General features: G+C 51.9%; 1 protein-coding gene and 1 long non-coding RNA gene across 2 annotated transcripts in view; one reads left to right on the forward strand and one right to left on the reverse strand.

Annotated features, from left to right (window-relative positions):
• Window positions 1-9,999: 9,999 nt before the first annotated feature.
• Window positions 10,000-27,883, forward strand: part of RNF169 (ring finger protein 169) — a 38,509-nt gene continuing 20,625 nt past the window's right edge. Inside the window, exons 1-2 of the mRNA XM_075110920.1 lie at window positions 10,000-10,423; window positions 24,402-24,478. Coding sequence (XP_074967021.1) covers window positions 10,009-10,423; window positions 24,402-24,478 — 492 coding nt within the window. The 5' untranslated portion in view covers window positions 10,000-10,008. The remainder of the gene's footprint in view (window positions 10,424-24,401; window positions 24,479-27,883) is intronic.
• Window positions 10,609-18,256, reverse strand: LOC142065245 (uncharacterized). Its single transcript, XR_012663327.1, has 3 exons — window positions 17,355-18,256; window positions 15,088-15,186; window positions 10,609-14,973 (listed from the first exon to the last, which is right to left on the reverse strand). It is a non-coding gene; the product is annotated as an uncharacterized LOC142065245 (long non-coding RNA).

The following is a 27,883-nucleotide window of genomic DNA, read 5'->3' on the forward strand; positions in this document are numbered from 1 at the left end:
CGCATGGGTTGGGCAGGAGTGTAAGATTCCTACTCCTGGCCCATCCTGCTCGACAGCCCTCCTCCCTGCAGGCACAGAAGCTACCAGGAGGTAGACGGGACACATTTGTGTGATCAGGGCTGATGGCTTGGGTGGCTCAGTTCCCCACTTCTCCCTCAGGGCACCATGCAGAGGTAGACAGCAAAACATCTCTCTCCGAGCTGCAGCGTCAGTCTTGCCTCCCTGCATGATGCCCCCAGGAGCTCCTCTCACCGCTGGCTTTGCAGCTCCAGTCGGGGTGGGAAGAGGAGAGCTGGCAAGGATCCTTCAGGCTGAGCCTTGGCCTGTTTTTATGCTGTCCCTTCTCAAATCAGTGGTGGAGTAATGCTGTAATTGATAGAGTAAAACCACAGGAGAGGAGCTACCTCCTTCCCATGACTGACGGTGTAGCCCTTGAACCCCTCAGTGGGCTCGTTGCAGCCACCTCTGCAGCTGGTCTCCTGTGCCGCCTCGTCCCAGGGCCTGGCTTTGGTTTAGTGATGGCAGGAGATGTGCCTCCAAGCTAGAAGTCAGCACTGAGTGTCTCCTGGAGCTGCAAGGAGACACCTTGCTTGCAAGCAATCAGCACCTCCTCGTGATGCAGCAACTCAGGGAAGCTGCTTCCACCTGCAGTTCTATAACTACAAGGACCGTCTACAGAGGACATCACTCTACCTCCCCTGAGGGCATCACCCTACCTCTCCTGACTCATGCTCCTGGGAAAAGGAGGAGCAGCCTTTACATCTGTCACCCTACAGCGATCTAATGACCCGCAGGACTCGTGCTGGAGGCAACGTAATTTCTTACAACATCTTGAATGCAAAGCGTGTTCCCAAGGGCTTTGCGGAGTTGCACCAGGACATAGTCAGACCCTGCGGGAGCATGTGCCAGCTCTGGGTTGCCAGCATCTGAGAACGTCTGTTCCCCACGCAAACAGCCACAACTACTGCAGGCAGTGGTCATTTTTGCATGAATCTGAGTGCTGGAGGACTTTTAAGAGCTCTAAAGCTGCACCTTTTGGGGTTTAAGGCAGTCACTCGCTGATGAGGCTTAAAAAGATAATTTACCAATGGAACAACATAGTCCAACCTGGAATGTGAAATCCGGTAATTCTTTTAGCATCTGAGTGTGGTGCCAAGAACAAGACCAATGCACAGTAAATAGTCTATAATCAGATATAGAGAAGATAGTAAGAGCAGAGGTACCCCTCCAGGGATGGAGATCAGCAACAGGATAAGAGAGGGGTGAAGAGGGGCTGGGCAAAGCAAGTGGGAAGGACAGAGAGGAAAAAATGGGGGAGCACAGTCCCCTGGGCCTGTCCGTATCTCTTGTCTCCACTGTGAAACATCCACACGTGCACCCCATGGCAAGCGTCTGGCCAGGGCCGGAGCCATTGCTGGGAGGGCCACAAAGAGAAACAGCGGTGGCGAAACCCTGCCAGCTCCGTGGGAGAGGTGAGAAGCACAGAAATGTTCCGCAACAGGCTGGGCAAGGCAGAAATTTTGGCTTGGGGTGGCGGGATGCGAGGCTGGAGCCTTGCACGGGCTTAGGATACCCTCTGCAGGCCAGCGCTGAGCTCCGCACATCCTGAATCATAGGATCACAGAAGGGTTTGGGTCGGAAGAGACCTTTAAAGATCATCTAGTCCAACCCCCTGCCATGGGCAGGGACATCCCCAACTCAATCAGGTCACTCAGAGCCCCATCCAGCCTCACCTGGAATGTGTCCAGGGATGGGGCATCGACCACCTCTCGGGGCAGCCTGGGCCAGTGTCTCACCACCCTCAGCATAAAACATTTCTCCCTGATGACTAACCTAAACCCACCCTCCTTCAGTTTAAAAACACTCTCCCTTGCAGGGGTTTGGGTTGGAAGACAAGCCGGAGACACAGAAACCATGGGCTGGATGTGCAGGAGTAATTGGCAGAATACGTGGCAGAGATCCCTTTCCAAATCTGCTGTCGCTAGGACCTCTGCAGAGAGCCTCTGCACGACGGCTTGTCCCACGAGTGGCTTTGGTGGGGAACTGCCCCCTCTTCCCATGTTCTCTGTCCGTTCCCAAGGGCTCCCCAGGCCCCAGCCCCCAGCTCAGGCTGATGCCGGGGAGCGGGCAGCTTTGTGGAGAGCCGGGGCATCCATGGGAATAACACACCCCATTGGACTCTGCCGAGCAGCCACATCTACAGAACAGGCACCTGAGCTGCTGGACTAAGTCCAGACCCGGCACCAAACCGCTGCCTCCTTCATGTCATCATTTGTCTTAATAAAGTCACTACAATTTTTTTCTTTCCTGGAAATTAGCTTTTTTTGCCGACCTGCATTTTGTGGATCCCCACAACAGCGAGGATCGATGCGCTGATGTCCTTTTAATCATTTGACAGCTAATCTAGAGGCAACTAAAGATAGACGCGGGGGTGGAGTAGCAAGTAAATGATAACCCCTAGCAAGATCCTGGCACACATTTAGAGGCTGTTTCTTGGGCACGGCTCTTCCCTTCCTCCCTCCAACCGTGGGGCTTTCAAGGAGGCCCAAAGGTGTAGGGCTTCACCTCCATCTCTGCAGCCACATTTTCTCTGCCGCCCACCCAGTGCCTAGGGTAGCTGAGAACCTTCATCAGAGAGGGACCTGACACTAAAATATGGTGAAAAGACAGGTTATTTTAGTGCCCCAGTAAATAGATGAAAAGCAGAAGAGAGACACAAGAGATTTCCATAGCAACCAGTGCAGAGGCTCTGCCTCCTCTGATTTTCTCTGATTCATCTTCCCTGCACACAGATGATCCAGGGGTGCTGCTATGATCACTGGCCCCACTGGAAAGGGATGCACTTAAAGGAGGTGAGGTGAGCACATGCTGCAGCTGGGCGGACAGAAATACCCTGCACCGGCTCCTTTGCCAAAGGAAGCACCAAGTTCCTCCGGAGGGGGATTCTGAGCCTAAGGCTGGCTTAAAAATGCCAAAAAAAAAAAAAAAAAATCTGTTCTTCAAGGTGATTCAAGCCCCTGAATGGAGAAATCTGCAAAGCCAAGTCATGCTTTCAGAACCCTGTGTACAATCACCATCGCGGTGACATCCAGCCCCAGCACTACTAACATCTGCGTTTCAGGCAATACACAGAAAGGCCAGAGCTCTGTTTGACTTTAAAGTAAAGCCACACAGAGAGTCGATGCACCTTCCCCAGGAAAAAACCAAAACAAAACAGAACAACATAAAGTCACCCTTGGCGAGGCTGAGGGCTAAGAAAGAAGTTCTTCCATGCCTGAAGATGAGCCTGGTAGGCAGCAGCATCCCAGGGGAAGCTGATGGAGCAGCTGGGCTGGAAAGCACAGAGGGTGGAGGGGCAGCAGCCGGGGGTGTCAAAGCAGGATTGCGGCTGGAGCAGCCCTGTGAGAAGAAACACGTCTTCTGAGCCGCGCTGGCATTTGAGATTTCTTCCTCTACTTACCATGGAGATACGTAACAGAAACAAATGCTTGTTCAGACTGGATGGCAGGTAGGGGGAGACATCCCAGCAGGACGGGACAAATCCCAGGCTTAAATTTCAGCAAGAGAAATTCAGATAAAAGAGTGAGAAACTAAAAGATTGGGTTTGCTCATTTGGGAAGGCTCCAGGGTTCCCACTGCTGGAGAGCTTTGAGAAGAGGCTGTCAGTGATGACATACACTGAGCTGATCTCACCTTGGACTGAAGCATAGGAGCAATCTGAATCACCGTGCCCAGCCCTCTGACCGAAGGCTGCCACGCAGCAGGGGTTTAGTTCTGATGGTCAACTGGGCACCTGCACCACATGCCACGCTGGGACACAAAACACCTCCCAACATCCCACCTAACGAACAGATTAACGCACCAGGGCCTCTGAGCTCAAAGGCCTCTCCTGCTCCGACAGCCCTGAAGCAGCAGGGGGTTTGGGTAAAAAATCAGTCCGGCACCCCTGGTTGTCTGGACTGGGGTGAAATTCCCTTAAACGCTTTTGCTGCTGGTTGTTAAGGGCACCAGGCATTGGAAAGCAGGGTGTGCAAACCCAAGGCGTGGCTCCCCTGTGCTCTGTCCTGCTCAGCACACAGCTTTGCAAGAAAAAAATAACTCCCCAGGCAGATGCCCCGAAAACACACGCATGAGCTGATGGTTTGGTGGCATTTACTGATACCTCATGTGTGTCCCATCCAAACCCTCTGCCCTGCCTCTCCCTGACGGCTTCCTGAAGCCTTCGAACATCCCTGTGTGAGTGGGTGTCTCTCCCACTAGCATTGTCTCAGTGATGTAGGTGTCCACAGAGGCTTTGCTACTCTTGGTCTTTACTACTCTTTTTTAACACTCTTGGTCCAAACCTGAGTGCTCTGCTCAGCTGCAGATAAATGAACTCCAACTATACAGGGGAGATGAGGAACTGCTGGAGGTATCAGAAGGATCGAGAGGTACTGGAGAGATCTGGTGGCCACAGTGACCTAAAACCAAGAGGGAACAAACCTCCTGAAAAAAATCCCTAAATCTCTATTATCCCATCTTCCCCTCATTCCCAGGGCTCATGAGAACAGTCAAACCCATGGCAGGCGACTGACAAGTCCACGTTGTCTCACACCCCCCTTCCCTAGTCTGACAGCCTCTCCTGCTCCCCGTGTGAGTCCTACACCCCAACCTCAGCCCCCACAGCCCCCCAGAGAGCAAACTCACCCCAGGAGAAGTTTCAGGGCAATGTGACCAGGATGGTTTATCCCCCTCTTCCTTCCCTGCAAATTCATCTCCCAGGATGATGAAATGTTACGAAGTGTCCTGCACACCCAGCGATGCACAAATATTGAAGCAGGGGTCCAGGATCCACTTAAGCAGATAATCAGAGAGACAAGACGCCTTCCTGACCCAGCACACATGATAACCTGGAAAGCAGAAGAGCTGGTGAGATGGCCAGGCCTCCCACCCCCACGGGAGCTGTGAGTCTCCCACACCTCACATCTGACACCCAGACAAACCACAGCCCAGCCCCACAAGCCTGCATGCAGCCTCGCTCACGCCGGGCCATCTCGGATGCCTGCTGGTGGGCTTTCTAAGCAGATACCCCTCTCAGATTCATCACGAGGAGACCAGATTTTGAAGCAGTTTAGGTGTCTGGAGAGGGAGGTAGGCACCGGGTGGGATTTTGACAGCACAGAGACGATGGCAGCAAGGTGACCAGGGTGGCCACCCTCGCCTACCCACCCACTCCCACGCCTTCCCAGGGTGCCATGCCGTTTGTGGTACGTGTCACAGCAATTCGTGCCTCCGCAGACAGAGCCTGTAGCTGCTAACAAATAAAATAGTCCTTACCCAGGCTAAAGCCACACTGTTAAGTGCTTTCTTCCTTCCCAAACAGGGTGGCCACATCTAAACTGCTTTTGACGAACAACTTGTGGCCCCAGTAACCCCAGAACCATGCCTGGGGGATGGGCTGCGTTAGGATGGGGCTAGTTGTTCAAGGCCAAAACCATTCCAAGGATCTTTCTTACAATTCACTGGGACGCTTTGGGGTGTAACACAAACTCCTTCCCCAGGATCTGGACTCACCCCCCAACCCCAGCACTTCAATTCAAGGAGCAGTTGCACTGAGGTAGCTCCTAGTCTAGATTCCTCCATTACCAGCCTGAGGCAGGAGGAGGGGATGCGGATTAATGGGGCCAGCAGGGACACCAAGGCAAGAATTATGGAAGATTGATGTCTGACAATTGAAAAACAGCTTTCTGGTGACAGGGACAGGCTCAGCCAGTTGCCCACTGATCCCACCAGCCCCATTTTCCACAAGTCCTGCCCCCTCTTGGGCAATGCCAGGACGTGATATCACACAGATCTGAAATTCCACATAGTATGTGCCTTTAACAACCAGACGGTCAGCCTAGTCCCCTGTCAGCAGCAACATGGTCTGCTATCGTCTTCACTTACGATACCAAGCTGGGAGGAGCAGCTGATGCACCCGAAGGCTGTGCTGGCATCCAGCAAGTCCTGGCCAGGCTGGAGAGCTGGGCCCAGGGGAACCTCGGGGAATTCAGCAAGAGCCAGTGCAGGGTCCTGCCCCTGGGGAGGAACAACCCCCCGCACCAGCACAGGCTGGGGGGGACCTGCTGGAGAGCGGCTCTGCTGAGAGGCCCTGGGGGTGCTGGGGGGCAGCGAGGTGACCCTGAGCCAGCACCGGGCCCTCAGGGCCAAGGGGGCCAGCGGTGCCCTGGGGGGCATGGAAAGGTGTGTGGCCAGCAGGGCGAGGGAGGTTCTCCTCCCCCTCTGCTCTGCCCCAGTGAGGCCACATCTGGGGTGCTGCGTCCGGTTCTGGGCCCCCCAGTTCAAGAAGGGCAGGGAACTGCTGGAGCAAGGCCAGCGCAGAGCTGCCAAGGGGATCAGGGGCTGGAGCATCTCCCTTGGGAGGAAAGGCTGAGAGACCTGGGCTTGTTCAGCCTGGAGAAGAGAAGGCTGAGGGGGGATCTCATCAATGTTTATCAATATCTGACGGGCGGGTCTCAGGAGGATGGGGCCGGGCTCTTTCCAGCGGTGCCCAACACCAGGCCAAGGGGCCACGGGCACAAGCTGGAACACGGGAAGTTCCACCTGAACATGAGGAGAAACTCCTTTGCTGTGCGGGTGCCAGAGCAGGGGCACAGGCTGCCCAGAGAGGCTGTGGGGTCCCTTCCCTGGAGACATTCACCCCCCGCCTGGACGCGGCCCTGTGCCCCTGCTCTGGGGGTGCCTGCTCCAGCAGGGGGTGGGACGGGATGAGCTCCAGAGGGCCCTTCCAACCCCCACCAGTCTGGGATTCTGTGATTCTATGGCAGGGAGGTTTGCATTCCCCCTGAGGACGTGCACCTGGATGCCACAGCTTCTTTCCTCATCCCTTCCCTCCTGGAAGAGTGTCCCTCTGTAAACTGTGCCCGAAGGAGGAAGGGGAAAAAGGGAGCTACCACAAAACAGACCCCAGGAGTCTGCTCCTAAGGCAGCTGATAACCCCACAGGGATAGAGCTGGGGTTTGCTGTACACACCGAGCTCATCTGGCAGCCAGCACCCCTTGCTCATGCCCATGCTTTGCTGTCTGCTTATTTTCAAAGCCTGTTTGCCTGGCTGTTCGCTGCCTCCTTTCCCCAGCTCACCCCACTCTGGATGCTCATCCCTTCTACACCAGCTCTGTTTTGCAACCTCTTTCCCACACCCTCCCTTCCCCCTAGAAAACCCACGATGATTAAATGTGATTTTGCATCTCTTCCTCCAAGGCTCCCCCATAGGATGCAGCACCTCTCAGGAGGAAAATAGTTCAAAGCCTTTCTTTCTCAGTGAAATCTGTTTGTTAAATCATCAGTCTATTCCACGAGCATTGAAGCTCTCCTCCTCGTTTGCTAATCGCTTAATGCTGCAGGCCAAACGCTGTCAGTCTTCCTTCAGAAATGAATGTTCCGCATATTAAACCTCTGAGGAGTATTTGTTAAATGTTATTAATGAAAATAATCAACTCTTCATCGCCAAACCTTCAAATGCCGACAGCCGTGGATGTACAGCAGTGCTGTCCCTGCAGCTGCAAGGCTTGATAGAGCACCGTAGGTAGGAGTGCAGCTTCATAAGGTTTTTAGCCTGGTTTCTTAGCTTGGGCTAAGGAGGCCTTGCAGGTCTAATCACTCCTTAATCAGCTGGACCTTTCAATCAACTTGACAGAAAGATAGAAATCTCAAAGATAATGCACATCAAAGTATTCTGTGCAATTAGGAAGCAAGTGTAAGAAATGTAAATTAGTGCCCTGCACTAAATGGGATACGTTCCTGGACACCTGGAGAATCCAAGGAGCAGAGCTTCATGGGCTCTGTGTGGAAGTGCACCGTTTCAGTGATGCGATTTCCTACACCTCCCTGCCCCTCACCTCCCAGCTCCCACCCTAAATTAGGCAAGAGTAGGACCTGCCCCACCAGGAGGTTTAGGTTGGGTGTGAGGGAAAATGCCTTCCCTGCCAGAGCGGTCAGGCCCTGGCACAGGCTGCCCAGAGAGGTGGGGGAGTCACCGTCCCTGGGGGGGTTCAACCACCGTGTAGCCATGGGACTTGGGGCCATGGTTTAGGAGGCCTGGGGGTGTTGGGCTGGGGGTTGGACTCGATGATCCAAGAGGTCTTTTCCAACCCTAATGATTCTGTGATTCTCTGATCACCCCTTTTACCCCTCCTCAGCAAGTTATTTAGCAGATGTGGAAGACTTGTGACAAATTTTAAGTCCCTGTTTCAAGAAAATAATGGATTGGGGGTGACCTGAAATTTCTGGAACATGGGTGTGGGGCTGGGAGGAAGGGGTTAGCCTGAGGCTGCAAGTTGTGGCTTTGGGTTCCTCCAAACCCCGTGGCTGCAGAACTGTGCACCGTGGTCACTGAGTGAAAACGCTGACTGAATACCTACAAGCAGATATTACCCAGAAAGGATTAAGCTAAAGGGTTGGTGTCGTACTGGCCTCTGTGCTCTGCTGGTTTATAACCTGATAATCTCATCTGTGCTGTTCCTGGACCTTTACAGCCAGCCAGAGAGCCAAATGGGTGTTCTCCACAGCTTGGCCTGTTGATGTCTGAGTCAAGCCGTGTTTAACAAGTGCTGAGGGGTCCAAAAAGGTGCATATGCTGTGGATATAAGGAAGAATAACCATAACAGCAAATCAAGATAGAAAAGGATTGTTAGTACATGGGGATTTTGTGATGTCTTTTTAAAGACTGGCTGCTGGATCTTGTAGGAAGAGGGTCGAAGGAGGAACAGGAGGCTGGAAGGGGCTGAAGGCAGGCGGAGGGCTGTGTCATGCCCCACAGACACACTCCAGGGCTACTGAGAGCCCCCATCCAAGAGGGAGGGTCTTTAACCCCTGAGAAACCACAGGGATTTGAAGCAGCTCCATGAAACTCAGGCCAGCAGGAACAACCTGAGATTACACCCTTCACCGAAGCGTCCGGCAAGGCTGAAATAAAAAATATTGTAATGGTGTAGGGTAAACGGTGGGGTGAGCCTCTAGGAAAAGGGTAGGGACAGAGCCTTCCTTGAATGTGTTTTCCCTCTGTCTCAGAGCTAAAAGCAGCGCTTATCCACCCATAGACATGGTGCATGTGTCCTCTTTGTTTCTGGTCCAGTCAAAACATCAGATGATTCAGAAAATAGAAGAGCGTCACCTTCTGCTTAAGGCTCGGGGAATGTTATCTCCTAAGGACGATGTTGTTCAGCCTGGAGAAGGCTCAGGGGAGAACTTATTGTAGCCTTTCAGCATGTAAAAGTGGGTTATAAGAAAGATGGAGGGAGACTTTTTAACTGAAGTCTGTAGTGACCGGGCAAAGGGCAATCGTTTTAAGCTGAAAGAAGGTAAATTTAGATTAACGTAAGGATTTCTTTATTATGAGGGAGATGAGGCACTGGAGCAGGTTGCCCAGAGAAGCTGTGGATGCTCCATCACTGGAAGTGCTTGAGGCCAGGTTGGACAGGGCTTTGAGAAACCTGGTCTTAGTGCAAGATGTCCCTGCCCATGGCCGGGGGTTGCACTAGATGATCACTGAAGGTCCCAAACCATTCTACACTATCTCCCCTCACAGCCAACTGTGGTGGATCTTCCCCACTGCAGGCCCTAGAGGATATGTGTTTGCTGAAGGAGTGGGAAGCCACCGTGCCCTGCTCCCTCCCCAAGGTTGGTGGAGGGGACACCAGGCTCCCTCAGGGCCAGGGCTCCTCCACGGGTGGTGAGGGAACCCACCACGAGGGGCGTCCCTCACACAGGGTTCCGTAAGGGCAGCCACCGCCTCACAAGCCGAGGCCTGGCGACTACTGAAGAAAGAGTAAGGCGGCCCCTCCTTATATACCCGGCCGCTGGCCCTCATGAATATTCAGTAAGTAGGCGTGACCCACGCGGAGGAGGGGCTGTGGATCTTGCCACAACACTCATGAATATGTAGCGACGGTGGGCGTGACCCCTTATGAATTATGTGTGTCGGGGCGGGGCCGCGCTCCCCAACGTCCTGTCCCTTCAAAGTGTGAGAAGATGGCGGCGGCGGCGGCGGCGGCGGGCGGCGGTGGCCGGGCCGCGGTGGCGGCGCGACGGGGGGGGCGGCGACGGCGGGGGCGGGCCGGGGCGGCGGCGGCGGAGGAGGAGGAGGAGGAAGAGGAGGAAGAGGAGGAGGAGGAGGAGGAGGAGGAGGAGGAGGAGGAGGTGCTGGCGCTGGCGGTGGCGGAGTGCCCGGTATGCCGCCAGGCGCTGGTAGAAGCGGTGACTCCGCCCTGCCGCCACTCGTTTTGCCTCGCCTGCTTCCAACGCTGCCTGCAGGGCCCGGGCCTTTGCTGCCCGCTCTGCCGCAGCCGCCTCTCCACCTGGGCCCGCCGCCAGCACCAGGCCCGCGTCGAGCCCGCCGCCACGACGGTCACCGGAGGAGGCGGGGAGCAGCGGCCGCCGGACCAAGGTGCGGCGGCGGCGGGCACCTGCCCCTCCCCCCCTCCCCGGTCCCCACCGGCGGCGCGCGGAGGGAGGGGGGAGGGAGGGGGCGGGAGGTGCGATGAGCCGGCGGGGGCTCAGCCCCGTCCGGCGGGGTCCTAAAAGGCGGGGGACGGCGGGGCTGAGCTCACCCTCCTTCGCAGTGGTGGGAGATGGGCCTTGGAGGGGTAGCCCGGAGCGGGGAGGTGGGGAATGATAAGTTTTCCCACCTCGCCGTAGCCGGATCAACGTCTCCTCCATGCAGCGAGTGCGCCTGGGCTCAGCCCCCTCGCTGACAGCCTCAGGGATGGCAGGATGGGGGGCAGCGGGACGGTGCACCCCTCCGTGGAGCACCGGTGAGATGGCGGGCTGGGGAGGTGCGAAGGCTGGGCGGCAGCGGGCTGCAAGCAGCAGCTCGCCCCGTTCTTGGCCCCACACTTGCCTACAGGTTTTAACAAAACACCCCATGTGGGGCAGCTCTGGCCTCCCCTTTGAGCGCCTGCTTGAATCCCTAAATGGCAAACGGCTGATTATTTTTATAATAATGTTGCCCAAAAAGCGAACAGTTGCGGCGGTGCTGCCGTCGGAAGGGCTGGGTTGCTGCCGCGCTAAGAGAGAGGAAAGCTTTTGCGCCGTGGGAAGTCAGAGTCCCTTGTTGACATAAGAAAAAGTCCATCGTTTTTGAGTTCATGGCTTTTTGTCATGTGTTTCCTCCCCGTCTTGAAAGCCGGCAGCCTTCCTCAACTTCTAGAAAACTATTCCCTGCCTTCCATTTAAAATAAATCCTCGTTTGAGCCGGCGGTGTTGCTCTTTCCCGGCGGGAGCCGAGGCGCTGCGGACGATGCCCACCTTGCTGCTGTCAAAACTCCCGGTTCGCCGGGATCTTCTGCCAGTGCCGCGGTGTGTGTTGGTCGGAGAGGCGATGCGGCAGCGCTGGCAGAGCTCGGCCGCCTACGCTGCACCTACGCGAGCGCTTCACCGACGTAGCAGCGCTGGTGGGGAGCCCTGTAGAGCAGACAAGGCTTTAAGCGACGGATAAATGTCCTTTTAGCCATCCAGCCGTGCCCTCGCCGTTCCTTTTTGAGCGTGTTACTGGTCTCCCGGTTCATGCTTGTGTCAGCACCCTCTAATTTGCTGCGGGAAAAATTGGCAGGATGAGCTTAAACAGCTTAAATTGGTGGTTTGAACTAACCCCGCTAACCTTTGCTGGAAGCAAATTGGGAAGCCTTCGCGCAGAAGGATTTGCTGAATCAATGAACAGACGGGCTGTCCGGAGGGAGCTGAGCCAAACGGCTGGGAGCGGTTCCTCCTCCCTGGCCCAGCCGGAGGAGGGACAACAGAAACTCCCTGAGTTGATCGCTGCTCCAAGGCAGTGGTGTCAGTCATGCTTAAATATACTCAGCTTGGTCCAACCTAGCTTGAATGAGAATATCCAGCCACACTGCAGGAATGCTTATGCAGTGGCTTGGCTTTTTTTTGTTTGTTTTGTTTCGTTTTTTTTTTTTTTAAAAGATTAATTTTAATTTTCTGATTGTTCTGAATTGTCTGAGATGTGTATATTTTGCAGCAAGGCACATGATCATTATGTTGGTTGTTATTTGCCTGCCTGAACTTCCTAAAGCTCTGGAATTGTCTTGGAGAGAATCGTGGAGGGTCTTAGCACTGAGAAACGTGGGGTGTGCCCCCCAAATGTGGACAGACACCTGGACCTGAGTTTCACCTTGTACACCCTGAGTATGGCTTTGTCATGGGCACGCTAAATTGGGCTAGACTGACGCCTACTTGTGCTTTGCTCTGATCGTGTTTCATACCATAGACCTCGCCACGGTCAAATTGGATGTAAGGCTGTAGAGCGGTTGAGTTAACACCTGACGAGGTGAAGCTAAAACAAGCTGTAATCTTGAACGGTATTTCTGCTGCATTTCTCGCCTAGGCTTAAGCTTGTCCTTAAGCAGCACTAGATGTCTGTGCTGGGCTTAAAAGCTGTGAAGGTAATTAGCCACTTGTGTTGTAGGTTGGGCTAATAGTGTGGAAATCAAAGGTAGTTGATCCATTACAAACCATAACCTTCTACGTGCAGAGAGGGAGCACTGGATGTGGTTTATCTTGACGTTAGTGAGGCTTATTGGATAATCACAGTATGGCTGAGGTTGGCAGGGACTTCTGGAGCCCCAACCCCTGCTCGAAGCAGGGTCACCAGGAGCACGTTGCCCAGGACTCTGTCCAGTTGGGTTTTGACTGTCTCCAAGGTTGGAGACTCTGCAGCTTCTCTGGGCAACCTGTGTCAGTGCTTGACCACCCTGACAGTAGAAAGGGAGTTAGATGGAACTTCTTGTATTTCAATTTGTACCCATTTTCTCTTGTCCCATCACTCGGCACTGCTGAGAAGAGCCTGGCTCTGTCTTCTGTAGTGTCTTCCACCAGGTATTTAAACACATTGGTAAAATCCCGCCAAGCCTTCTTGTCTCCAGGCTGAACAGTCCCAGCCCTCTCAGCCTCCTCTTGTACGTCAGATACTCCAGTCACTTAATGATCTTCTTGACCGTTCACTGATCGAAATAACATCCACTGCTCTCCACTCATCCACTGAGCCAGTCACCTCATCACAGAAGACTACAGCGTTGGCTAAGCATGCGCTCCTTTTCATAAATCCAAGCTGACTACCTCCCGAGCACCTCCTTGTCCTTGTCTAGAAGTGGTTTCCAGGAATAGTTGCTCCGTCACCTTCCCAGGGTTCGAGGTGGGGCTGGCCCTGTCGTACCTCGTCCTTGCCCTTTTTGAAGGGAGGAGTGACATTTGCTTTCTTCTGGGCCTCAAGAACCTCTCCCGATCACCATGCCCTTTCAAAGGTAATCCAAGAGTGGCCTCACAATGATGCTGGCCGGCTCCCTCGGCGCTCGTGGGTGCAACCCATTAGGTCTCAAGGACTTGTGTATGTCTAGTTTGTTTAAATGTTCCCTAACCTGATCCTCCCTCCAACAAGGGTGGGTCTTCCTTGCTCCAGACTTCCCCCCGCATCTCAGGGGCATAGGATTCCTGAAGGTGATCTTAGAATCACAGAAAGGTTTAGGTTGGAAGGGACCTTTAAAGATCACCTAGTCCAGCCCCCCAGCCATGGGCAGGGACATCTTGCACTAGGTCAGGTTGCTCAGAGCCCCGTCTAACCTCACCTTGAACACTTCCAATGATGGGGCATCCACAGCTTCCCTGAGCAGCCTCTTCCAGTGTCTCATCACCCTCATCGTAAAACATTTCTACCTTACGTCCACTCTAAACCTACTCTCTTTCAGTTTAAAACCATTGCCCCTCGTCCTGTTACTACAGGGCCTGGTAAAAAGGCTGCAATAAAGTCTCCCCGCAGCTGTCGCTTCCTCAGGCTGAGCAACCCCAACTCCTTCAGCCTTTCCCCACAGCAGAGGTGTTCCAGCCCTCGGACCATTTTCGTGCTCCCTCCCAGAGAGGAGGCAGTGAAGGCTGCAGAGCCAGGCTCTTCTCAGCGGTGCCCAGTGACAGGAGAGGGTAGGCAACGGGCACAAACCAAAACACAAGAAGTTTCACTTCCCGTAAGAAAAAACCCTTTTACTGTGAGGGTGACCAAGCACTGGCACAGGCTGCCCAGGGACGTTGTGGAGTCTCCCAGCCTCAGAGATAGTCAACACCCAACTGGACGTGGACTTGGCCAGCCTGCTGCTGGTGACCCTGCCTGAGCAGAGGGGTTTGGTCTCCACAGGTCTTTGCCAACCTCAACTATTCTGTCATTCTGTTATCAAACGCTGGGTAAGCTGATGTATTGAATTAAATCACTTGAAATCTGCAAAATCTTAAAAACTACTTGGTATGACCTCTTGACATACCTTGATTATTCCAGCTTAAATTGGCTAATGAATCATAGTTTCAAGTCCCACTTTTTGTCATTCTCTTTGGAATTTGTACATAATAGTGGACTTCAGGAGGGCTGAGACTGGGGATTCTGCATTAGGTGCTATACAAATATGTATGAAGACAAAGTCCTTGCCACGACACATCAAACAAAACTGCATAGAAGTAAGTGGAGACAATGCATACTCGCCGCCGGTGTTGTGCTTTAGCGTGGGCTGGGTTTGCTTGCCTGCTCCTGGGCATCTGATGCCCTTCGAGCTGCCCTGCTGCCTTCAGCCTGGCCTCCAGCTGCTGCTCCGGAAGGCTCTGGGTGGCCTGTAGGTCCCACGTCCACTCTGCCTGCTCTGTGGGCAACCCTAAGTGCCGTGTAGCACCTGGAAAGGCACCCTAATTGCTGGTGTAAAACTAAATTTTGAGCTAAAGATGCAGTACCGGCTGTAACACTTTGCAAAGTAAGGATTCTTGTATTGAAACAGTTGCCTGGTGAAAGTCTTGGAAGGCAGATAGGTGCAGCAGATGGGAGGCTTGGAGACTGCGGGTATGCGTTTGAGGATTCAGCTAGCCAAGAAGAAGGAACAGAACATGTTCATGGCGAGGTGCTCAGCCTGATTTGTAAGAAAATAAGTACATTCACATTTCTCCCAAGGAAGATGGAATACCCTATGAATCGAGACAAAAGAAAAGGATCTTGTGAAAAAGGACAAGCAGATGAGATCGTGGCTGTATCTTCTCTGACAGCAGGCGCAAGGCCCACCTTCAGTATCAGATACTCACCCTCACGGATAGATTTTTGCCTGTCAATCCTGCCATTACCATCCCAGATTATAGATGACTTCAGGGAGCTCAGAAAATTGCTGAAGGACAAGTGTTCCCCTGTGAGCGGGGAAACAGAAATTTAGTTTTCTAAGCAAAGGGCTTGTTAAGCTGGTCAGGAGTTTTAAACTCCTAATGTGAAAGTGGTCTGGGAGGGAGAGAATAAATGGCTGCTTTTGGAAGGGACAGGGGAAGTCTGCTTCCCCACGCTGAGGTAGGATCGAGTGTACCTAAACCATTCCCCGTAGACATCTGAGTCATCCGTTCATATGCAGATGGCCGAAGGGGATCCCACGGCCGCCTTTGTTTCAGCCTGTGAACACTTGGAAGATTTTGCCTAATATCTAATCAAAATCTCCTTTGTTATAAACGCAGCTGATTTCTTTTGTTTCTCTTCTGCCCAGTAGCTGTGCAGAACAATTAATAACTGATGCTTTTATAAGAGGGGTGGGGTGTTTTTGCCAGACTTCTAACACGACTTCCCCCTCCTTCCTCTGAGTCTTTTTTTGGCTGTGGTTTCCCTCTTTCCCCGCTGGACCAGACCAGTCTAGTTCTTGAGCATTTCCTGGTGATTCCTTAATTTCCTGTCATTTCTGTTGTTCTGTAGCCTGTCGCCAGTTTTTTTGTCTCAAGACCACAGCGCTAAGAGTTTAGAAACGGCAATCCCGATGAAGCCTTTCCCTGCTACGTGAAAAGCAGTGATCTACTCCCCACGTCAAACTGATTAAAGTCGGCACCACCTCTTTTTTTCCTCCTCATCACAGCACTTGTGTTGTATGGCTGTTTGATGGGATGGGTTAAATTTAAAACTGCCCAGGAAAAGAAATAAGGTAGGGGTGCCTCTTCAGGGGCAGTAACAACCCTGCCATGAGACTGTCGGAGTCATTGCACCTCCGTCTCCTCCCTCGCTGTCCTCTCTCCAGCCATCCATGATACTTAAATTATTTCAAATCTGCCATTCAAACTGTTAGTGAAGAGAGTGATTAGGACCAGCCACAGGCCTAGCCCCAGTGGCCGACGTGAGAGGCTTTCCTGGCATGGCAGTGGACCATTAACTCTTGGAAAATAATTTTTCAGCTAGTTGTGCATCTATCTGAATAGTGGTTATACCTCGAATGGCTTTCTTTTAATCACTGTGCTTCTAAGATTGGGGTTTTTTATGTGCTTCCAAATGAAAAAAGACAAAATATTTTTGGCGTCCTGTTACTCAGGGTGCTGAGGATGGGGTTATCCTGCAAAACAGGGATGTATCCAGGTAATACAGGAACTAGAGGGTGAGCTGGGAATTGACATGCAAGGAAACCTCATGGAATGACCCTGTGTCTGCTGGAATTTCAGTTCTGTCTTGGGATCAGCCCTGCTGTACCCAACCTGGCAGCTCTGCAGGGTTGCCTGCGTGTCTCTGGCAGCTCCAGCAGAGCACATGAGCTTTTGTGTTTGTGCAATGCTACACCTGAGCCAAAGTGGTCTCCATGAGCCCAAAGGGTGTTGGCACTAAACCCTATCTAGCAAAATTTCTTAACCTGTCGTCATGAGGTTAAGAGCTGTCCCTCCTTGCCCCGCTCCCACTCCTTACAGCTTCTCCATCCAGGACTCTGAGCTCCTTCCCCCCGGTGCCTTCATACCACACTCCTCCCTCCCTAGCCAGCTCTTCTTTCTCCACAGAGGCGTACGGACAGGATTTTGAGTTCCTTTGCCGTGGGTTCCTACTTTCATATTTTCTGGCTTTATTTCCTCACGCATTTCTGTCCAGAGCAAGTTTTGGACAGCGCAGGAGGCAGTTCCTGCATGGGCTGCTCAGAAGTACGTGGGTGACCCCTAACACAGCGCGTCCTGCTAGTCCTTAACTTTCTCTGTAAAGAAAAATTGTGGGTATCTTGATCTTTCCAGCAGGTAAAATACCCCCTCACCCCCAAGAGATGAAATCACATTACTTGTTTCCCCCTCATCCCCTAATTACCCCATTAAAGAAAGAGATTGGATTGAATTAATGTGAGTTGTTCTTACATAGTTGGTGTTAGTTTGTCATCCGCCTGTTACCTTCCAGGTACTTGCTAATGAACTAACAACTGGTTGTAGTACCCGTTTGTGCACTGAAACTAAGCCTGCTGTTATACAGTTTTCAAGTAGCTGCTTCCCCTCTCATTCCCCTACTTCTCCGTGACCTTAAAGAAAACCCCTTTGCTCCAGGAAGGCTCGGAGAAAACCACAAACAGTTCAGAACTTACCAAGGAGGATTTCACCAGCTTTCTAAAGCCACCTCTCTCCGTCTCGCATCCCCAGACAGCCTCTCCATCTTCCATCTTCCTTTATTCAAAGCCTCTTCCCAGGGGTTGCTACCAGCAGGAACACATCTTCTGGATTTATACCCAATATGGCTTGAACGACTCCCGTCTTCGCCCAGGCTGGCTCTCGGCACACCATGCAGAGGCATCGACCGGCTCTTGGCCATATCCCTGGAGAGGTCTCTCCATTTACGGTCTATTGTATTCCTGAACTTTGTACATTCCTTTTAGCTTAAATGGCCTTTCATCTATTTATACCACTGTGCGACTCACAAATTTTATAAATCCTATCGTAAAACCTATTCACTGTACGCGCATTGTGTGAAACCCACAGCCTTGCATTCGCTGTCCGTAGAAACCAGGCAAGACAGATCATCCATATGGATGAGAAACGATATTCGAGAGAGTTCTTCTGAAATACCTTTCCTTTGCACTTTTTGTGCCATCTTTATTTGCTTCTTGTTTCTGCACTCCTGTTTCTTAAAGTACCCGATCACAGTTGATTTTTGGTAAACACCAAGGCATCACTCTTCTGAATGGCTTTCACTGTGTCAGTTATTTCTCTGCCCTCTTCCCATTAACTGATGGATTTTTTTGTTTTCTGCCTTGCTTTTTAATGCATGTCTAGATCCACTTTTTGGTGGCTTTGTGCCCTTTTTTCCAGCTCCCCAAGCCAAACTTTTGAAAATGAAGACATGAACAAGAGGTGCAGGGGAAAGCAATGCTTTCTGTGCCCTACCATCGGGGCTGGGAGAGTGGGGTCGCTGCATTTGGAATGTGAATTAAGCAAAATTAGGTAATTCTCCCCTCTTCTCCGCTCTGGGGAGACCCCCCTGCAGCGCCACCTCCAGCTCGGGGCTCCTCAGCACGGGACAGACACGGGGTTGTTGGAGCGGGGCCAGAGGGGGCACAGAAATGCTCCGAGGGCTGGAGCCCCTCTGCTGCGAGGCCGGGCTGGGAGAGCTGGGGTTGTTCAGCCTGGGGAAGAGAAGGCTGCGGGGAGACTTTATTGTGGCCTTTTTACCAGGCCCTGTAGTGACAGGACGAGGGGCAATGGTTTAAACTGAAAGAGAGTAGGTTTAGAGTGGACATAAGGAAGAAATGTTTTACGCTGAGGGTGGTGAGACATCGGCGCAGGTTGCCCAGAGAAGTTGTGATGCCCCATCATTGCAGGTGTCCAAGGTCAGGTTGTCCTTGTCTGAGCAACCCAATCTAGTGCAAGATCATAGAATCACAGAGCTGTTTAGGTTGGAAAAGACCTTTAAGATCGTCGAATCCAACCATAAACCTAACCCTGCCAAGTCCACCACTAAAGGGCGTTGGACTAGATGATCTTCAAAGGTCCCTTCCAACCCAAACCATTCTGTGAGTCTGAAAATCTGCTGGGAAGACTTCTCTCAGGGACATTATTAGAATTATTGGTACTAGTCTATTTAGGATGTAGCAAGTGAGGGAGAAATGACGGTATGTTAATAGCTATCAACCACATTAATGTTTTTCTAGTGTCATCTCCTGCTTCAGCTGGAACTCTAGGCTCAAAACTAGATTAAAACTATTTTTGTCACATTTGGCTGTGCATGAGAACTGCTCTGGAGCCTGCTGTGGTGCAGGAGCTGCTTTGGGGTGAAAAAACTTCTTTGGAGGATTGCATTTTTTTTTTCAGTAGATTGATTTTAGCTTGACTCAGTTTCTGCCTCCGGTTTGCTGTGACCACTGATGCCCACGGCAGGGCAGGAGAAGGGGGCTGGCGATGCCGCGTGTTGTCGTAGCAGTATGTGACAGCCCCAAGTCTTCCTACAGCTCCAGCCTTACTGATTCTTCCACTTATGAAAAAGTTGCAGATTTGTAGCTGAAATATTCTGGGTTTTTATTTCTTGTTTCCAAAAATGCCCGATCCACCAATGCCAAAGTGTGTATATATATATGAAGTATGCCATTGGCATATCTTCATGTAATTTAGTTAGCATCCTTTTAAAAGACCTAGAGTAACCACTCTTGTTGGAAAGCTGTTTCCAAACCTCTCCGTACTCAGAAGACTTCTAACTTCTTGTTTTTTGTTTTGAAATCATTAAGATCTCATCTTCATCTGCAAGTAAAAACACTAACTGCCGGAATTTAAAAGGAAAAACAGTGAAAACCTCAAAGTTTTGATTATCCTTGCCAGGAATAAAGGGAAGCTACAGAGTCTGCTGAAAGTTTCCATGGAAGCTGGGTGTGAGGGGGATTCGCTGCTGCGGGCTGCAGAGCTTTGAGTTGCAGGATGGCATCGGTTTGGCAAAACCCAGGAGCCTCTGAATGACAGACAGGGAATCGAAGGGTTTCAGAATCCAGTTCAACTTATTTTTATTCAACCCGTGTCGCTGAATTCACCAGATGGATATTTCTGAATCTTTCGCCAGTAAATACAAGATCTGCGGGTCAGGAGTGTGGATTAACAGTGACGGTGCGTAAGGCACGCTCCTGTGTGCTAACGTTGAAAGGATGGAGTCATTCAGGGGGGTTGAGGCTACGTATAAAGAGAACCAGCGTTAACTAATTAGAAAATCTTTTGTCCTCTTAAATAGTGCCGAAATCAATTGTTTTTTCCAAGATTGAGCACAATAGGATGAAACTCTTGCCTGCCAGCATAACAGAGCAGGATGCCAGGTTTGATCCTGCCGCTGTGACTGTTTCGGTGCTATCACCCTGCTTGGGAGGAGCATCCCAGTGCCAGCCTTCCCAACAGCCCTTGCAAGTCAGCTTCATTCCGAAACCACTCCTGGTGACCCACAGCTCGCTCGAAAGGAAGAGCACGCAGGAGCTTTCCTGCAAAATCAAGTAAAAATCTGTTTCACCCATCATCTTCCCCGTTTCCATTGTTCTGCTAGGCCATAGCACACATGGAAAGAGGTGATCAGCCTTGTCCTGGACCTGAACATCCAGAATTAGCACATGGAGGTATGCTGGAGGAATCATCTTGCCTTCCTCCCCAGCTGCATCCCAGTGCGAGGACCGGTCTGGTTCAATTTCATAGAATCATAGAATGGTCTGAAAATCATTGCGTGCTTTTCCTGTCATGCATCATGAACTCTGCTTTCTTTGTCATCGGCATGTCTGTGCTTCCCCCGCCCACCCCTGCGGCAGGGAAGGAAATACAAAATATTTTCAGGAAAATAATGAGTTGTTGTGATGTCGCCCGCTGCCTTTACGTGCAGTGCTGTAGGATCCGTGCTCGAGCTGCCCGCGGGTGCCTTGAGCTTTACTGGAGGGCACCAGGTGCCACGGCACTGCTCTCCTGGGAGGCGAGGGGCAAATTCATAGAATCACAGAAGGGTTTGGGTGGGAAGGGACCTTAGAGATCACCCAGTCCAACCCCCTGCCATGGGCAGGGACATCCCCAACTCGATCAGGTCGCTCAGAGCCCCGTCCAGCCTCACCTGGGATGTGTCCAGGGATGGGGCATCGACCACCTCTCGGGGCAACCTGCGCCGGTGTCTCACCACCCTCAGAGTAAAGTATTTCTTCTTTAGATCCAGTCTGAATCTCCCCTCTTTTAGTTTAAAACCATCCCCTCCTTGGCTTGTCACAACAGGCCTTGCTAAAGAGGTCGCCCCCACCCTTCCCACAGCCCCCCTTTAAGCCCTGGGGGGCCGCAATAAGGTCTCCCCGCAGCCTTCTCTTCCCCAGGCTGAACAACCCCAGCTCTCCCAGCCCGGCCTCGCAGCAGAGGGGCTCCAGCCCTCGGAGCATTTCTGTGCCCCCTCTGGCCCCGCTCCAGCAGCCCCGTGTCTGTCCCGTGCTGAGGAGCCCCGAGCTGGAGGCGGCGCTGCAGGGGGGTCTCCCAGAGCGGGGCAGGGGGGCAGCACCCCCTCCCTCGCCCTGCTGCCCGCGCTGCTGGGATGCAGCCCAGGGCACGGGTGGGTGTCTGGGCTGCGAGCGCACGTTGCCGGCTCGTGTCCAGCTTTTCACCCCCAGCACCCCCAAGCCCTTCTCGGCAGGGCTGCCCCCCATCCCCCAGCCTGTGTGGGTACCGGGGGTGGCCCCGGCCCAGGGGCAGGACCCTGCACTTGGCCTTGCTGAACCTCATGGGGCTCTCCCAGGCCCCCCTCTCCAGCCTGCCCAGGTCTCTCTGGATGACACCTCGTCCTTCTGGCACATTAACGGCACCGCTCAGCTTGGTGTCATGTGCAGACCTGCTGAGGGCACACTCGATCCCACTCTCTGTGTCATTGATGAAGATATTAAACAGCACTGGTCCCAGTACAGACCCCTGAGGGACACCACTCATCACCGGTCTCCATCTGGACATTCAGCCATTGGCCACTAACCTCTGGATGTGACCATCTAGCCAGTTCCTTATCCACTGAACAGTCCGCCCATCAAATCCATCTCCCCAGTTTAGAGAGAAGGATCCTGGGGGGGACATGTCAAAGGCCTTACAGAAGTCCAGGTAGATGACATCTGCAGCTCCTCCCTTGCCCACTGATGCAGTCACTCCATCATCGAGGGCCACTCGGTTGGTCAGGCAGGACTTGCCCTTGGTGAAGCTGTGCTGCCTGCCTCGGATCACCTCCCTGTCCTCTGTGTGCCTTAGCATAGCTCTGGGGGGGTCTGTTCTATGATCTTCCCCGGCACAGAGGTGAGGCTGACAGGTCCTCCTTTCTACCTCCTTTCTACCCTTTTTAAAGATGGGCACAAAGTTGCCCTTATTTGCAGCGGTTCTGTGCCGATGGGAGCATCCTTGGCTGGCGGCAGCCACCGTGCAGCATCACTCTAACCCAGAAACTCCAATGGGATGTTGCAAACATAGATAATACAGTTGTGCATATATTTCTGTTTTCATCTCTCCTGCACAGGGCTAGAAATTTGGGCTGTCTTTCTTTTGACCCATCTATAAAATATATGCGTTGGTGCATAAAGACACGATAGATAAAATTGCCTCCGCCCTGGTGTTGGACCACTTTAGCTCACCCGGCACAACTTCATAGATAAGTGTTGTTCCATTATTTAAAATCTCTTCTGGCTTTGCTGAACCCCTGTAAGCAGCAAAATGGTTTATGTGGCCCGTCTTTACTGCGGCATGTTTCCCTCGGGTTAGCTCGTACGCTTTTGTTACCCTGGAGGGAAAAAATACACCTTTTTAGCTATGAAGATAAGGTCTGAGACGAGCCTTAAACATTCAGAGGTAATTGAAGGTTGCTGCGGGCACGTTAGAGATTGCTGCTGTCTCCACGGAAGTTCAGCTTGATAAAATTCACAAAGAACTGGAACTGCTCAAGGACACAATTGAAAAAAAACATTTTGAGAAGCCGGTGGAAGGTTTCCAGCGTTGCTGGTTGCAGGCGCAGAAGCAGGAGCGAGGAATGCAGCCTGGCCTCCCCAGCATCGCCACCGCTCGGGATTTTTATCACACGTGTTGGGACGTTTCAGATGTTCTGCTTTAAAAACAAGCCTAGCTCGCGCAGGCGTGCGAGTAAGAGGGAATAGGGCTCTTTTTTTCAAAAAACAAGAGTGCCTTATAATCTATACGCTTAATCTTTGATCACAAGGCTTCCCCCCCCCCGCCCCCCCGCCTTTTTAAAGCCAGTATTAAATAAATACTTTGTGATTTGTTCAGCTCTGGCGTTGGCAGCGTTCCCTCTCCAGAGCTCCTCGAGCAGGAAGCTCCGGCGTTTGCACTCACACTCGCTGGTGGGGAGGGACTGAAGTAACAGGGCTTTCCTCTAAGAACTTTAAAAGCAAACCGGTGGAAGGCAGGACAGGTGAAAACAGGATTAGGTCAGTCTTTAGATGGCATGTTTTGGCACGAGGGCTGTGATCTGTTCCCAGGGAGGAGGCAATGGCCACGGGGCCGGTCGGCCACCAGCTGCAGTGTGTTTGATAGATTTACCCCACCACGAACTTTGCATTTCAGGCCAATGTGTTTGAGGAATAAAACCCCTTCCTAAACAAAACATGCGGTGGAGCTGCCGGCTTATATCCCTTAATTTTAGTGAGCTGGGAAAAGGAAATACCACTGATGTTTTCCTCCTTGCTCGTACCCGTTTCATCCCGAGCGCGGCCCGTCAGGGTGATGAGCTGTGCTGCGCCCTGCCTGGAGCACTGATACGAGATGAGCCAGGACGGTTGTTCAGGGGTTGTTGCTTTATTCCGGTTGTTCCTTTTTCCACCCGAGCTCCTCCGACTGCGGTGCAACTTGCCCAGGCTTGTGCCGCACAGAAGTGGGAGGGAGCTTTGAGGCTGACATAAAGAAGGGAATAATTTGGGGAGTAAAAAAAACTCCAGGGATGGGGGTTAAACTGTAACCCCGTGCCAATATGCTTTTGGTTTCTGAATTCTCGAGGGGGAAGGGAGGAAGCGGGAGCAGGATGGGGAATTCCTGCCAGACGGAGCAGCCTGCCTGTCCAGCCTTGAAATATTGGCCTCAGGGAGCGCATTGCAAGTGGAATAAAAGCTGTGCTTGCTCCGGACCAGTAGGACAGCGCTGCAAACGGCTGCGAAGGTGAAGGGGACGTGGAGGAGTAAAAACACTGTATAGGAAATAGTGTTCTCGATGTGTTTGTTTAAATGGCAGGAGGGGACAGGTGTGAATTCGGGGTGTTGTGCTGCTGCTGTCAGCCTGTGTTTCTTGGGTGTCTGGCTGGAGCAGTCACTTAAAGCCTGGTTTATTTCTAGGACTCGGATTCCCTGTGACATCTCAGGGCTGTTACCTAACCTCTGTGTTTACATCTTCCTAATACTCCCCTGATTGCTTCGCTGCTTGTCAAGAACTCTTGAGAATCTCAAAAGGAAGCGCAAAATGGTATTTCTTGACCATCCTCCTCCAAAAGTTTCTGTATGTTAAACAGAGCTTTGATAGCAGCGTCGTTATGTAAACATACGTGCTTGAAAAAATGCTGCGGAACCTCTTGTGCAGTCCCTGGAGAGCTTACCCTTTTTGGGAAATAATGGACAATCCCAGTCATCATACACTAAAAAATGTTTCCCTTTTTTTTTCCCTTCTCTTTCCAGACTTTATATTCAGAGCACCCATTAAATTAAGCAAACCAGGGGAACTCCGAGAAGAATATGAAAGCCAGCTAAGGAAGGTACGGTATTCTGTGTAATTGAATTTTCTTAGAGAATAACTTGGATTTCCTGCAGGAACACCATTCTACCTACAAGGAAACTTGAAGGGCTTTTTATTCCTGCTCTGTAACAAAGGTCATTTATTCCCTTTATGTTGTTCAGCGAGTTCAGGAAAATGTTGGCAGTAATCGAGGATGTAGAAGCCAGATTTTGCTGTCTTAGGCTGCCTTCCAGTACATGGAAATGTACCTTCCTTGGTGGACCTGAAGCAACTGCTCGGTTGTACAGGGTTCACTAGAGCATCAGTGTTTGTGGATGTAATTCCATAAAGGCTTTTGCAGCATAAGGCATCTCCTGCAGTAACATCCTTCTCAGAAACAACCTATTCCAAACTAGAGCTTTCTGTCTATTTTTAGGCAAGGAAAAAAGTGCCATTTAAAGACAAAAAAATGAGAAGGGAAGAAAAGCTTTTTGGCTGTTTTGGAGTTAAAGTCTGGGGGAATATTTTCTACGCTTAAAAAGGGGGTTTTTTTGTAATCTGAATCACTGAAATAACTCCAGTGGCTAGTCATTTATGGAGGTTGGCTGCTTTTTAAGTGAGAAACTTTACAGTGAAAGCAATGACTGCTGTAGCCGAGCGGATAATGATTTCCATTGCAACCCCTCTCGTGAAGAGTCACCTGGAACTCGCTAAAACACGCTGCCGCCCGTAGCTCCTGCGTGTCGTCCCTTCCCCTGCCTGGACCCACGCAGCGTCCTGGCGGAACGACGCCGGCTCTGCCCTGCCGCCAGTGTCTCTGTCAGTAGATTTAATCGCTGTCCCGGGGCCTTGATCTGTGATGGTGCTTGGCTTTAAGATGGGTCCAGCCTCTCGCTGGTTAGTTTACCTGCTGGTAAAGGAAAAGGAACAGGGGCTTATTCATCACTGAAGAATTTTCTTTGAGATTTTACTTGAAGATCTCAACAACCATAGAAATGGCCACAAGCCGATGTTTAGTTGGAAAAATAGCTTTGTCCACTGGGTGATGCTGAGTAGGGAAATACTCCTTAGGTGATATTTACAGTAAATAACTCGTCTGGGAAATGCGTAGATGTGAGGAGACAAATAAAAATGCGGAAGGGTCTTGACTCCTGCTTCTCCGTGTGTGGAATTAGCAGTGGCGCTGATGGGCAGTGGTTACTAGGATAACTTTGGCTGACTATCACCTTTCGTTAAGCGCTTGTAAGAAATGCAAACTCTTCTCCGGTCCAGTTTTGCTAGGTAGGCAAGCGCGCTTTGTGCGTAAAGCCTTGCGGCTTGTGGCATTTTTAGCCACACTGTTGAGAAGCAGTTGGTTTAGGCAGCAGTGTAAGACTTAAGTGTGCAGAAATCTTATTCATGTAAAAATCTGGTTTATTAATTAACTTAAACGTGCATCCCTGTATTTGGCATTTAATTTCTTGTCACTGTAACCTTCAGGAGGAGTATACTCAGGGTATCTTTGTGTTGTGGTTTAGCGGCAGCTCAGCCCCACACAGTCGCTCGCTCACTCCGCCACCGGTAGATGGGGGAGAGAATCAGAAGGGTAACGCTCGTGGGTTGGGATAAGAACAGTTTAATAATTAAAATTAAAAGAAACAACAGTAGAAATGCAATGTAAAGGAGAACAACGAGAGGCGCAAATCCCCGGGGGAGGGGGAAAGGAGGGGAGAGGGGGAACGAACCGCCGGAACAAACCGCACGCGCCGCAGCCGCTCGCCGCCCGCCGACCCGACGCCGCGCCGCCCCCGCGCTGCCACTGCCCCCCCTCAATATACTGGTCATGGAGTCACATGGTATGGAATGAACCTGCCATTGGCCAGTCGGGGTCAGCCGCCCCCACCATGGCCCTGCCCCTCCCAGCCCCCCCCCGCCACGCGGCAGAGCGCGGGAAGCTGGAAAGGTAGCCGACCCCCACAGTGAGGAGAATTAACCCCTTCTCAGCCAAAACCAGCACATTCTCCACCCCTTATTCCATACCATTTACACCATGCCCAGGTCCCATACGATGCAATACAACCGTACCAACCACCACCCCTCCCCTTCCCATCCTTTAACATAATACACAGACATCATTCCCTTAGTTCATGGACCTTCCCTGTAAAATGTCCATTAAAATGTCCATTGAGTTCACCCAGTCCAGGACTCTGGGCTCCATCTGTTGTATCAGTCTTTCCGGGTGGGAGAGATGGTGTGTGGCGTTGGGGTGCTGCATACCGAGTCAGTCATCGTTCCATCACTGCTGCACGGCTTGTTTCATAGTTGATCTTCCATGGCTTGGGAGGCTCGTACTCTGATATCATTGATACAACACAGAGGTGACACACAGTATTATATAGCAGTTCGCATTGTGCCATTCAGTTCATTGACTGTTTTCACCCAAAATCAAATCCCCTTGAGGCACACATCGGATTTCTCCATCCTCCCACATCACCCGCCAAGTGCACCCAGGTCCTCGAGCAAAAGCAATCCCACGAATGGGTTTGCCTTTGCCGGAGGCAGGAAGAACCCAGACTGTGTTGCCCAGCGTACTTTTTGCGTGCACTACAGGGACTCTATCCCCTCCCACAGTATGTAGGATTTCTGACTGGGCAGGGCCAGCTCGCCTGGCAGATCCCCTCGTGTTGACTAACCACGTGGCTTTTGCCAAATGTGTATCCCACGGCTTGAATGTCCCACCCCCCATTGCTCTCAGCGTAGTTTTTAACAGTCCATTGTACCGCTCCATTTTCCCAGAGGCTGGTGCGTGACAGGGGGTGTGATACACCCACTCAATGCCGTGCTCTTTGGCCCAGGTGTCTATGAGGCTATTTTGGAAATGAGTCCCATTGTCTGACTCAATTCTCTCTGGGGTGCCATGTCGCCACAGGACTTGTTTTTCCAGACCCAGGAGAGCGTTCCGGGCAGTGGCGTGGGGGACAGGAGATGTTTCCAGCCAGTCAGTCAATGTTTCTACCATTGTAAGCCCATGGCGCTTGCCTTGGCGGGTCTGTGGGAGTGTGATATAGTCAATTTGCCAGGCCTCCCCATATTTATATTTCAGCCATCGTCCCCCACACCACAGAGGCTTTACCCGCTTCGCTTGCTTGATTGCAGCGCATGTGTCACATTCATGGATAGCCTGCACAATAACCTCCACATGGTCAAGTCCACCCCTCGAGCACGAGCCCACTGTATGTTGCATCTCTCCCTTGATGGCCTGAGGTGTCATGGGCCCACTGAGCTAGAAATAGTTCACCCTTATGCTGCCAGTCCAGATCCACCTCAGCCACTTCAGTCTTGGCAGCCTGATCCACCTGCTGGTTGTTTCGATGCTCTTCAGTGGCCCGACTCTTGGGGTCGTGAGCATCCACATGCCGTACCTTTACAACCAGTTTCTCTACCCGGGCAGCAATATCTTGCCACA

Source organism: Phalacrocorax aristotelis, chromosome 1, assembly GCF_949628215.1.
Source record: "Phalacrocorax aristotelis chromosome 1, bGulAri2.1, whole genome shotgun sequence".
In the NCBI taxonomy this organism is placed as follows: domain Eukaryota; kingdom Metazoa; phylum Chordata; class Aves; order Suliformes; family Phalacrocoracidae; genus Phalacrocorax; species Phalacrocorax aristotelis.